Below are 12,736 nucleotides of genomic sequence, written 5' to 3'. Positions count from 1 at the left end.
TGTTTTGCCTGCATTTATGTTTGTATGAGGGTGTTGGAGTCCCTGGAACTGGAGTTACAGACAGTTGTAAGCTGCCTTGTGGTTGCTGGGAATTGAACTCAGGACCTCTGGAAGAGCAGCCAGTGGTCTTAACCTCTGAGCCATCTCTCAAGCCCTCGATGTGTTCTTTGTTGTTGTTCTTTGATTTTTGCTTTTCCAAGATAGGGCCTCTCTGTGCAGTCCTGGCTCTCTTGGAACGCACTATGTAGACTAGGCTGGCCTGGAACTCACAGAAATCCACCTGCCTCTGCCTTCTTAGTGCTGGCACTAAAGGCATACCGTACCTACCTTCAATATTTGTGTTTAATAAGATGCTTTATTTTATTACTAGTTTTTAAATTATGTGTATACATAATTATACATGTGTTTCAGTGTGTAGGTTTGTGCACATGAGTCCAGGAGGACACCAGGGCCAGAGCAGGACATGTGATCCCTGGGGCTGGAGTTAAAAGCAGTGTGACCCATGCCGAATGGGTGCTGGGGACTGAGCTGAGGTCCCCGGAAGGCCTTCTGTGCTCCTGATCACTGGGCCACCTCTCTTGTTTTTAAAAGTGAAGACTGAGACACGAGGGTGCAGACACAGGGTGATCAGAACGTGCTGTCACCATTAGCTTCAGTACAAAGACAGAAGCCAAGGGTCTGCCAACCATTTCCACCACCGCCTACAAGCATAGCTGTCTTAGTTTGGGTTTTATTGCTCTGAAGAGACACCATGACCACAGCAGCTCTTATAAAAGAAAACATTCCATTACAGTTCAGGGTTTAGGCCATTATCATCATGGCAGGGGCAAAGCATGGTGGAAATCAGGCAGACGTGGTACTGGAGAGGTAGCTCAAAGTTCTACATCCTGATCTACAGACAAGAGACTGTGTTTCACACTGGACATAGCTTGAGCACAGGAGACCTCAAAGCCCCCACTCCCAGTGACACACTTCCTTCAACAAGGCCACACCTGCTTCAACAAGGTCACACCTCCTAAGAGTGCCACTCCCCCTGGGCCAAGCACCCAACACATGAGTCTTTGGGGGCCATATCTGTTTAAACCTCCACAATAGCACACATGTATTTGATTTTCCCCATGAGATCTGCTCTCTGCTGATAATTAAGATGTATGTATGTTAGATGTTACTGAATTTCAAGTTCCTTAAAGATTTATTTATTTATTATTTACACAGCATTCTTCTTGCTGTGTGCCTGTGCACCAGCAGAGGGCACCAAATCTCTCTGTAGATGGTTGTGAGCCACCACGTGGTTGCTGGGAATTGGACTCAGGACCTCTGGAAGAACAGCCAGTGCCCTTAACCTCTGAGCCATCTCTCCAGCCCCAAATGTCAAGTTCCTTAACCTCTGCTTCCATCTGTGGTTCTGCCTGGCAGTAAACACCAGCTTCTTCCTTCTAGTTAGTTCCCGCGCATCCTGGATTTCTTACCCTGGAAGTGTACGACCTGTGCCTGGCTTTCCTGGGTCCAGCAACGGCCCAGCTCAAAGTGTCAGATATACAAGAGGTAGAGTTGGATCTTATTGATAAGGTGAGAGAGTCCTTTCATGTCAGGAATGATGCAGACTTTGTGCACTCCCCTTAGCAGTGTCTCCTCAGCTGGAGTTCCTGACACATCAGTCTTTGAAGAGCGCCGCTCTCAATGGTCCCTTCAGCCACTGTCCAGCCTCACCCTACTCACCCCTCTACTATCTTCTACCCACAGCAAAAAGCATTCTAATATTAATTAATTAATTAATTAATTAATTAATGACAAAAATTAAGATAAGTGAAATGGGTATTTTTAGAAGGTTAGGTTGATTTATTGTATAGAGACACTCACTGTATAGCCCAGGCTAGCCTAGAGCTCACTATGTGTAATCCATGCTGTTTCCATGTCTCAGCAATTCTTCCAATTGCTAAGTGTCATCCTTAACTCAGGGCTGATAAAGAGAATGTTAAAGAGCACTTAAACTAGGCATGGTGATGTGTGCCTAGAAGCCCAGCATTTAGGAGGCTGAAGCAAGATCAAGATATTGTGGCCACCCTAAGCTATCTTGGAAGACCTTAACTCAAAAAATCCAAGGAGCGTGGAGGGCAAATAGAAGCCCGGTGCAGTGCTAACAAAAATTTTAATTTTAAAATATCCAAGAAGGATCCAGGCATGGTGGTACATGCCTTTAATCACAACCAAAACAGAATCAGGCAGATCTCTGAGTTCAAAGCTAACCTGTTTTACATAACCTGTTTTCTTCTGGCCAGCCTGGGCCACAGAGTGGGGAGGGGAGAAAAGGAGAGACAGACAGACAGAGACAGAGATAGACAGCTAGATGGCTCCCAGGGTAAGGGGGCCTACTGCCAAGCCTGCAGACCTGAGCTCAACATCTCAGGCAGAAGAAGAGGGTTAATTCCTGCCAGTCATCCTCCGACCTCCCTGCCTCATTATGGTATGTACAAGTATGGACACACAGACACAAATAAATAAGTGTGATTAGAAAGAAAGGAAGGAAGGAAGGAGTGAATCCAAGGGGAAAATAAAAACAAACAGTACACACAGCTTCAGGGTAAATGACCATAAGCCTACCAGGAACATCTGGCATGGCCCTCAGACTTAGCTGCCCTTGCTTAGTGGGATCTGTTACATGCTGCCTTTTTTTAACTACTAGGTTGAGATTGGCAAAACTGTGTTGGTGGTCGTGAGGGTTCTTGGCTCTTCCAAACACCCTTTCCGGAACAAGTACTTCAGAAACATGGATGTCAGGCTGCAGCTGGCATCCGCCATCGTAACCCTGAGGTACATTCCCCTCACTACTGTCTCCGAGGCTGGTATACTGAGAGCCTCCCTCCTGGTGGCCTGCTCAACTTCCTTAGTTTAGTCCAGTTTCTTTTTTCAGTCCTTTCGGTAGCTTACTTAGTCCATCCTGTCTTCCCAGTCAGTGTCTCTGGGAAGTATTCCTTCACACTGGGTGCTGAGGTAACCCCAACCCACAATCCCGTATTCAGGAGGCTGAGACACAAAGAACACAGTGTAAGGCCTGCCTATAGTATGTAGGAGTCCCTCAGAAACTAGAAAAGTGGGGCTGGAGAGATGGCTCCGAGGGTAAGGGCACTGGCTGCTCTTCCAGAGGACCTGGGTTTGATTGCCAGCACTTACTTGGTGGCTCACAACCATCTTTAACTCCAGTTCCAAGGGTTCCAACACCCCTTCTGGCCTCCTTGAACAGCAGACACACAGTGACAACCCAGACATGCATGTGAACCAAGCACCCATCGTAATGGAAGTTTTGGTTTCTTTGTAAACTCAGTTATGTCACATAAATGTGTTTTTGTTTTCATCCCAAGTGTGGGATTTTAGTTTGGGCTTTAGTTTGGCCACAGCTGATAATTGTCCTCAATTATGGTCTTTGTGGGGCATGGTCTTTGTCAGCTGGTACGGAGAGGGGCATCATCTAGGACTCTGAAGGATATAAATATGAGGGTCCAGAAAGAGGAAATGTGATATGTGGTGTTGGTGCATGGCCTGTAGCAGTTAGGAGTGACCAGAGACAGAAGGAGAGAAACATTCCCACAACGGGGCTTGGAGGAGACAGCCTCCTGTGTTTGCCACAGGAGAACCCATCCACCCTAAACAGCCCGGAGTAGTAAAGGGGTCTGCTCCCCCTCTCCCCATTAACATTCTCCTACCTAGGGTTGGGCGGCTAGAAGGGAGAAGCTTTAAGGAACCCCAAATAGAGTTTAAAAATTGAGCACTATAGGTGGCGCCCAACATGGGGTGCCACTTGTTGGCGTACTTTTTTTTTAAAACAAATATCATTTATTTATTATTTACAAAGCATTCTACCAGAAGAGGCCACCAGATCACACTATAGATGGTTGTGAACCACCATGTGGTTGCTGGGAATTGAACTCAGGACTTTTGGAAGAGCAGCCAGTGCTCTTAAACTCTGAGCCATCTCTCCAGCCCATTGGTGTACTTTTTAAAAACTGCTTTATTTTGGTTTCTTATGCTTCTTTCTCCCTTCTCCACCCCAATCCCTTCCAATACTTCAACAGCAGGTAGGAGAGAAAGGAGGTTTGTGGGGAGAGGGGCAGAGTTCTCTTTAGCTACTTCCTGCTGGCTAGGGTTGTGGGGTTCCTTGGGGCAAGTGCAATCTTGATTTCTGGAGATCTCCAACTTCTTGTCAAACTACATCAACAGCAACTAGGAGCAGCAGGTGGGAGCCTCAGCAGCTTTCTTCCTTGGAGTCCCTTTCTCTCTCTGGGCTATGGCTTCTATTCCCTCTCCAGAGTTCTTCGAATTAAACTGTCTGCAGATGGCAAAGAGCCCCCCTCAGAGCCAGCATGATGAGTATAGGTTGCTGCCGTGGACAGTCTGAATCTGCCCCATATTCCATACCTGGGATTAAACAAAACATGTTTATATAACGTAACTGAGCTGTTAAAGACACCAAAACTTTCCACTACAACACACACACATTAAATAAAAGCATAAAATTAAATATTAAATTAAAAATTCAGGGTCCCTAAATGCCTGTTTGAGCACCAAAATATGTCATTGCTATTTTTATTTTCTAAAACTGTCCTGGATGTTATCTTCTGGGAATGTCTAAGCCTGGAAAACCTTCAAAATTTTTGTTGACCAACCAATGTTCTTGGTACTCTCCTTTGAAAAGGAAGGCATACAAAAATTCCATGGGCACAGTAGCTTACACCTCTCATCCCAGCACTTGGGAGGTGGAGACCGAGTTGTGAGTTCAAGGCCATCCCAGGTGCTATGAGACCCTGTCTCAAACTACGAAGAAAAAAATGCTAAGTGATTTGGTATTCACAATTTTGTAACTCTTTTTATCTCACTTAATCCTTTTAAGCCTTAGAAAAACTTGTCATAGTTTTTCTATGACATAGTCTTGACTCTGGAGATTAATTTTCTGGAAGGTCCCTCTAGCCAGAGTTAGAACGTATTAAGCATCTTAGAAAGATGAATTACTGATCCTTCTCAAAACCTTAGCAGGGCTTAGTGGCCCACACCTTTAATCCCAGCATCAGGAGGCAGAGACAGGCGGCTCTCTGAGTTCGAGGCCAGCCTGGTCGACAAAGCAAGTCCAGGACAGAAAAACATTGCCTTGAAGAACGGAAAAACAAAACAAAACAGACAAGCCAAACTGCCAGATCTTTCTCACCAGTCCCCCATGGAACTTCGCAGATTAATGGAGGATCAGGATGAGTACTCTGAAAACTACATGCTCCGTGCTGTCACTGTTGGACAGACCACACTTGTAGCCACTGCCACAGACAGGATGGGGAGAAAACTCACATCCACACCTCGGCACATTGAGGTGAGTGAACGCTTTCATCTGAGCACACTTCCTCCTTAGCATCATTTGTCCTTGTCCGTTTATACTTGGTATGTTTTGTTTGGGACTTTTCTTTTCTTTTTTTTTTTTTTTAAGATTTATTTATTATTATATAGTTTTCTGCCTGCATGTACACCTGCAGGCCAGCAGAGGGCACCAGATCTCATTACAGATGGTTGTGGACTTGCTTTGTAGACCAGGCTAGCCTCAAACTCACAGAGATCCCCCTGCTTCTGCCTTTACCTCTACTGGAATTAAAGGAGTTCACCATCCCCAACTGGCCTTTCTCTTTTGCTTCTTGTTTGTTTGTTTGTTTTGAGGTAGTACTCATGTACTCCAGGCTAGCTTAGAACTCGGTATCCCGAGTGCTGGGGGTGCAGGCATCTACTACCACACCCCGTTGTATATGGTGCTAGGCAAGATCTCTTTCAAGGAGCTACAGTCTACTGCATTTCTCCACCTTAGTCTGCCGTAGAGAGAAACTTCTTCGGGCTGAGGAAACGGCAGCACAGGCATGGGGACCTGAGGTTAATGCCCTGTGCCCACATAAAAAGCCAGGCATGACGTGCAGCCTTAACCCCAGCACTGGGGAGTCAGAGACAGGCCGGTCCTTGGAACTTGCTGGCTAGCCCCTCTAGCTCAATGAGAGATTCTTCCTCAAAAAATAAGGTGACGAATGAGCCAAGAAGATACCCAAAGTTAACCTCTGACCTCCACAAACATGCACGTATGCACGCATGTGTGAATATGAAGACATACGTAAATTAAACAATCCAGTGATGTTTGTACAAAGAAATTTCTTACGCCATTGAAAGATTATTATAGGCCTGGAGAGAATGGCGCTGTGATTCAGAGCACTTGTTGCTCTTGCAAGAGGACCTGGGTACAGGTCCCAGCATCCACAGGGGAACTCATAACCATCTATAACTCCCGTCTCAGGGGGTCTGATGGCCTCTTCTGACCTCTGAAATAGGTGTAGTTCAGTGGTAAAGTGCTTGCCTAGCATTCATAAGACCCTAGGTTCTATCTCCAACATGAAAAACAAAAACAAAACAAAACAAACAAAAAAAGAACCAAAACCAAAACTAAAGTAAGATGTTGGTCAGCCACATCTTTATCTTTTTTGTTATTGTTGTTGTGGGTTTTTTTCGATACAGGGTTTCTCAGTGTAGCCTTGGCGGTCCTGGACCCATTTTGTAGACCAGGCTGGCCTCGAACTCAGAGATCCACCTGCCTCTGCCTCCCTGAGTGCTGGGATTACAGGTGTACACCACTATCGCCTAGCTACCTTTACCTTTTTAATAATTTATTTATTTTTATTTCATAAGCCTTGTTTGGTGTTCTGCCTGCATGTCTGTTGGATCCCCTGGAACTGGAATTGCAGACAGCTGTGAGCCACCATGTGGGTCCTTCAGAAGAACAGCCAATGCTCTTAACCTCTGAGCCATGTCTCCAGACCCATAGGTTTACATTTTTAAAGCTGGGTGATATACATCTGAGAATGAGATACATTGTTTTCTCTATGCTAAAAAACAAAGAAGTTACAAGAATAATTTTACATTTATTTTATTTATTTTGTGTGGGGGAGAGGACTTACGCCACAGACAGTGTGTGGAGGTGAGAGTGATCAAACCTGGGTTGTCAGTCTTGGTGGCGCGTCCTCTTGCCCTGTAAATATAATCTTAACGAGTAGGCAGAGTGAGCTGCTTAAACAAGATTGAATGGCTTTGCTGATATAAATAAAACCAAAATGTGTCTGTCCGTGCTCCCTGTCTGTCTGTCCTGTCCCTGACTGCTCCCTGAGCAGTCTCCCTGGGGATAAGGCTGTGAACAGCGGAGCTGACACTGACTGTTGCTCCCCTTTGTCTCCCTCCAGGTCTTCCCTCCCTTCAGACTTGTTCCTGAGAAAATGACATTGATTACCACCAACATGATGCAGGTGATCTTTCTTATGGCTCGCTTGTGGCTTTCATTGCTTTTTTTTTTAAAATAAGTTATTTGCTACTTTTATGCGTGTTAGTGTTTTGCCTGCATGTACGTACGTGTGAGGGTGTTGATTCCCTGGAACTGGAGTTATAGACAGTTGCGAGTGGCCCTGTGGGCGCTGGGAATTGAAAACAGGTCCTCTGAAAAAGCAGTAAGTGCTCTAACCGCTGAGCCATCACTCCAACCACTTATTTTCGGTTTTGAGACAGGGCCTTGCTCTTGTGCCCAGGCTAACCTCAAACTCAAAACCTTAAAAACTCAGGCTTTTAAGTCCTAGGATTGCAGATGTATGCCTATATCAATGATATAGATGATTTATTTCTGTTTTTGTTTTTATTTTTTGTTTTTTAAGACAGGGTTTCTCTGTGCAGCCCTGGCTTGTCCTGGACTCGTTTTGTAGACCAGGCTGGCCTCGAACTCCCAGTGATTCACCTGCCTCTGCCTCCCTGAGTGCTGGGATTAAAGGTGTTGCTCCACCACTACTACCCGGCATATAGCTGATTTTTCAATGTTGAGATTTATTGTATTTTATGTGTCTGAGTGTTTTGCCGTGTGTGTGTGTGTGTGTGTGTGTGTGTGTGTGTGTGTGTGTGTGTTGTGTGTACCACATGAAATACTCAGGGATGCCAGAGAGGGCGTCAGGTCTCCGGAACTGGAGTTACAGAGGATTGTGAGCTTCCTGCCATGTGGATGCTGGGAATCAAACCTGGTCCTCTAGAAGGGCAGCTAGTGCCCTTTTTTTTTGTTTTGTTTTTTGTTTTTGGAGACAGGGTTTCTCTGTGTGTAGCTTTGGCTGTCCTGGAACTCACCAGGCTGGCCACAGAGATCCTCCTACCTCTGCTTCCCGAGCACTGAGATTAAAGGCGTGCACCACCACTAGAGCGTTGTAACCACTTAGCCATCTCTCCAGTATAATATAGGTGCTTTTAAAGCAGAAAACGTGATTTGCTTCCTGTCTCTCCGGGACACCCAGCACAGCTGGGTCTAATAGAAAAGAAAGCAAATTCCCTGATACATAGTGCATGTCATAAACACCCTTGGGAGTCCTGCAGTTCATCTGCAGCACATGTCTCTTCCACACACACTGTGTTGATGTGGTGTGTGCCGTCCAAGAAATGGAGGGTGTCAAGCTTGTTTGAAGAAAAAGAGAAAAGATATGTGATTCCTTAGCTATGTTCGAGGCATTCACTGTGTGTTTAAATTCCAGATAATGTCTGAAGGAGGCCCGCAGCCCCAGTCCATCATTCACTTCTCCGTCAGCAACCAGACGGTGGCTGCTGTTAACAGGAGGGGACAAGTCACGGGGAAGGTGGTTGGCACCGCTGTGGTCCACGGCACCATCCAGACAGTGAACGAAGACACTGGCAAAGTTATTGTGTTTTCCCAGGTACTCCCGCTGTGCTCCGCCTCACCCTTGCACTGGGGTGGCGATGAGTGTGCCAGCAGACCAGTAGTGTTCTTTTAACGCCCCTCATCTGGTATAGAAAACGAGTGGGCGGGCTGTTGGTGGAGAACCCATGGAGTCCTTGGTATTGTTCTAAGATGTGGTTCCTGTTCTCAAACATTTTTAAAGAGCAAAATCACAGCTGGGTGTGGTGGCGCAGGCCTGTAATCCCAGCCCTTGGGAGGCAGAAGCAGGCAGAACTCTGTGAATTCGAGGCCAGCCTGGTCTACAAAGCAAGTCCAGGACAGCCAAGCTACACAGAGAAACCACAAAACCAAAAACAAACAAGAACAAGATCAAGCATACACCCTAAGGCTTTTTGTTGTTGTTGAACATGAGAAACTGTGTAACGAGCTCTTGTAAGCCTCTCTTCAGCCCACAGAAACTGCCCTACCTAAGCTTGCTCTCCACCTGCTGAGCAGGATGAAGTCCAAGTTGAAGTTGTCCAGCTCCGGGCTGTTAGGATCCTCGCAGCTGCGACTCGCCTCATCACAGCCACCGAGGTCAGTTGCACAAAGCAAGTGTGCACGTGGGTTCTCCTTCATTTCTCTCTCCTCCCCCCCAATATGCTTTTTTAAAAAAGACTTATTTATTTTAATTTTATGTGTATCAGTGTTTTCCTACATGTATGTCTGTGTACCACATGCATGCATGATGCCTGTGGAGGCCAGAAAGAGGGCATTGGATCCCCTGGAACTGGAATTACAGACAGCTGTGAGCCACTGTGTGGGTGCTGGGAATGGAACCTGGGTCCTTTGGAAGAGCACCCGGGGTTCTTATGCCTGAGCCATCTCTTTAGCCCTTTTGTGTGTGGTTTTCTTTCTTTCTTTTAGATTTATTTATTTATTATGTATTCAATGATTTGTCTGCATGTGTACCTGGAAGCTAAAAAAGAGGGCACCAGATCCCATTACAGTTGGGAGCCCCCATATGGGTGCTGGGATTGAACTCAGGACCTCTGAGCCATCTCTCCGGCCCCGGGTGTGGTTTTCTTGACACACGGTCTTATGTAGACCTGGTTAGCCTAAAACTCAAGATAATCCTTCGGAGTTCTGCGATTCGAGGTGTGTGCCATCATGCTCAACTCTGAGGTTGGTGTGAGAGCCATGTTGTGGGCTCACTAGTCTGATAATGCTAGATGGGCAAGGCACACAGCACAACACAACACTTTCCTTTCAGATGCCAGTCTATGTCATGGGGGTGACCAGTACCCAGACTCCTTTCTCCTTCAGCAATGCCAAGCCCATGCTCACATTCCACTGGTCCATGAGCAAAAGGGACGTGCTGGACCTGGTTCCCAGGCATTCAGAGGTACGAATCTATCTTTCATTCTATTGCCATGGGAGTGCTAAGATTTACGTTTTAACTATGGGGGGGGGAATGCATGAGGCAGGTGTCTTTGGAGGCAAGAAGCCTCAGGGCCCTGGAGCGGGCCTCTCTGGCAGCTGTGTGCTGAGGCTCTCTGCAAGAGCCAATGTTCCTCGCTGCTTCTCTCTGGCCCTTCAACGCCACATTGTTTTTGACAGCGTGTCACTGTCTAGTACTGGCTGTCCTGGAACCCACTCTGTGGACCAGGTTGGCCTTGAACTTGCAGTGGTTCCTCCTGCCTCTGCTTTCTGAGTGCTGAGATTACAGGCACAATATCACATCTGGCCTGCCTTCAGAATCTTTTCGTTGTCTAAGATTTTCATGAACTGCTTAGTCTTTCCTTACTTAGGCCTAAGCTGACATAATTTTATTAATGTAAAAGTTTATCATTTAAAAATAATTATAATAGAAGCAGGAAAAATGGAGTTTGTTTGTACTTCTAGTGAAAGAGCAAAAACAGTAACACAAGTGTTCTGTTTCCTGAATTTATTTTTACACAAGGACTTAAAATCAGCCTGGAATGACGGTAAATATCAGCTTTTCCCTTGTAGATTTACAAGTATTCACATCTGAGAATCAGAATTTCCGGAGTCTGTTTTGGTTGCTGATGACATTTCTTGGCCTGGTTTCTTCATTTTAGTGTCTTGAGAACCGCAGCACTTTTGGTAACACACGTAAAGAACATGAGGCCCTCTGCACTGGGCTTGGTGGTGCTTCATGCCTTTATTTCCAGCATTCTGAGCTCTAGTCTAGCCTGGGCTACACAGCAAATCTCAGGCCAGTCAGAGCTATACAAAGATATCTTTCTCAAAATTCAGTAATATAAAAAAGAAAGTCTGAGCTGGAAAGACGGCTCAGAGGTTAAGAAATATAAAAGGAAAGTAATATAAAAAAAGAAAGTAATATAAAAAAGAAATATAAAAAAAAAGAAAGTAATATAAAAAAGAAAGTCTGAGCTGGAAAGACGGCTCAGAGGTCCTGAGTTCAATTCCCAGCAACCACATGGTGGCTCACAACCATCTATAATGAGATCCATTGCCCTCTTCTGGCGTGCAGGTGTACATATAAATAGAGCACTCATATACATAAAAATTTTTAAAAATCTTAAAAAAAATAAAAAGACAAAGACTTAAATTTTTGAAAATGGTTTTCATGCCCATCCCATACCTCACACTGAAGCCTGAAAAAGGCAAAGAAGTCCAACACTGCCCTCCAGAAAGGTGCCTTTCTTCTCGCCCATTTCATCCTGTGCTGTGTGCACTCATCTTAGAAGCGCTTGTGCCATTTCCATTTTTCCCGGTGATTGAACTGACTTGGAGCTAACACAGAGGGAAACCTGGAGTCTTAGAAACCCTGGCTGACCAGCACATGGGCTTGCCTTAGGACTTGTTATGCTGCTGGGAATAGGAAGAGAGAGATGAAGGAAGAAAACAAGTTCTTAAATGAGGGGTGAGAGAATATACTTGGGGTTTTTGCTGTTGTTTAATATACATTTTTAAAAATGTATGCATTGTTATTAAATTATAATTGTTAAATTAATTTTGTACATTCGTGTTCTGCCTTCATATATGTCTGTGTGAGGGTATCAGAAGTTCTGGAACTGGAGTTACAGACAGGTATGAGCTGCCATGAACCCAGGTCTTCTGGAAAAGCGGCCAGTGCTCTTAACTGCTAAGCTAGCTCTCTAACCTTCATAGAACATACTTGTAATCCTAGAATTTAAGAGGCTGAAGCAAGCCGATTGAGAATGAGGCTAGCTGGAGAAACATAGTGAGACTCTTTCTCAAAAAAAAAAAGGAACGAACGAACAAATGAGCGAAAAGAAAAAGAGACAGGAGTATCAAGAGTTCAGGGTCATCATGAAATTCATAGCAAAATCAAGACTGGCCTGGGGTATGTGGGAGCTTGTTTAGAGGGGGTAGAGAGATGGCTCCGTGGTTCAGAGCACTGCTTGCTGTTCCAGAGGACCCAGGTTTGATGCCCAGCACCCATGTATCAGCCCACAATCATGTAACTGGAGGTCCGGGAAGTGTGGTGCCTTTTTCTGGTCTGCACAGGCACTTCCCACACACAGCACAGACATGTGTGCGGGCAAAACACCCATACTCATAAAATAAAAGTGAAAATAACTAAGAAAGAGAGAGAGAGATTCTGTTTCAAAAATTAAGGGAGAAGAAAAGAAGGAGAAAGGGGAAAGGGAGGAGAAGGGATGGGAAGAAAGGAGGAGAAAAAAAGAGAGAAAGAGGAAAGCAGAAAGGCAGGGAAGAGAGGAACAAGCTGGTCTGTACTTACATAGCCCAGGCTGGCCTGGATCCTGTGATGGTCCATTTGCTTTAGCCTCTCAAGTGCTAGAAGAACAGGCATGCCACACCATACAACTGTAGCTCTGAACTGAAAATGACCTTGGACTTTTTGTTTTGTTTTTTTGAGATAAGGTCTCTTTATTATGTAGCTCTGGCTGTCCTAGAAACCCCTGCACAGACCAGGTTGACCTGGAACCCACAGAGATCCACTTGTGTCTGCCTCCAAGTGATAGGATTAAAGGCCTGTGCCCCCACAACTGGCTA

At 45.4% G+C, this 12,736-nt stretch overlaps 1 protein-coding gene across 1 annotated transcript in view; it reads left to right on the top strand.

Moving 5' to 3' along the window:
* Nup210l (nucleoporin 210 like) overlaps positions 1 to 12,736 on the top strand; it is a 93,586-nt gene that overhangs the window by 52,592 nt on the left and 28,258 nt on the right. The window contains exons 21-27 of the mRNA XM_055625113.1: positions 1,441 to 1,569; positions 2,684 to 2,811; positions 5,221 to 5,353; positions 7,248 to 7,310; positions 8,565 to 8,744; positions 9,224 to 9,304; positions 9,981 to 10,112. Of these exons, the coding sequence (XP_055481088.1) occupies positions 1,441 to 1,569; positions 2,684 to 2,811; positions 5,221 to 5,353; positions 7,248 to 7,310; positions 8,565 to 8,744; positions 9,224 to 9,304; positions 9,981 to 10,112 (846 nt within the window). The remainder of the gene's footprint in view (positions 1 to 1,440; positions 1,570 to 2,683; positions 2,812 to 5,220; positions 5,354 to 7,247; positions 7,311 to 8,564; positions 8,745 to 9,223; positions 9,305 to 9,980; positions 10,113 to 12,736) is intronic.

Source organism: Psammomys obesus, unplaced genomic scaffold (assembly GCF_907164565.1).
Source record: "Psammomys obesus unplaced genomic scaffold, mPsaObe1.curated_primary_1811, whole genome shotgun sequence".
NCBI classification, from domain to species: Eukaryota; Metazoa; Chordata; class Mammalia; order Rodentia; family Muridae; genus Psammomys; species Psammomys obesus.
The sequence above is the reverse complement of the archived record's forward strand: the minus strand, read 5'-3'. Positions and strand labels throughout refer to the sequence as shown.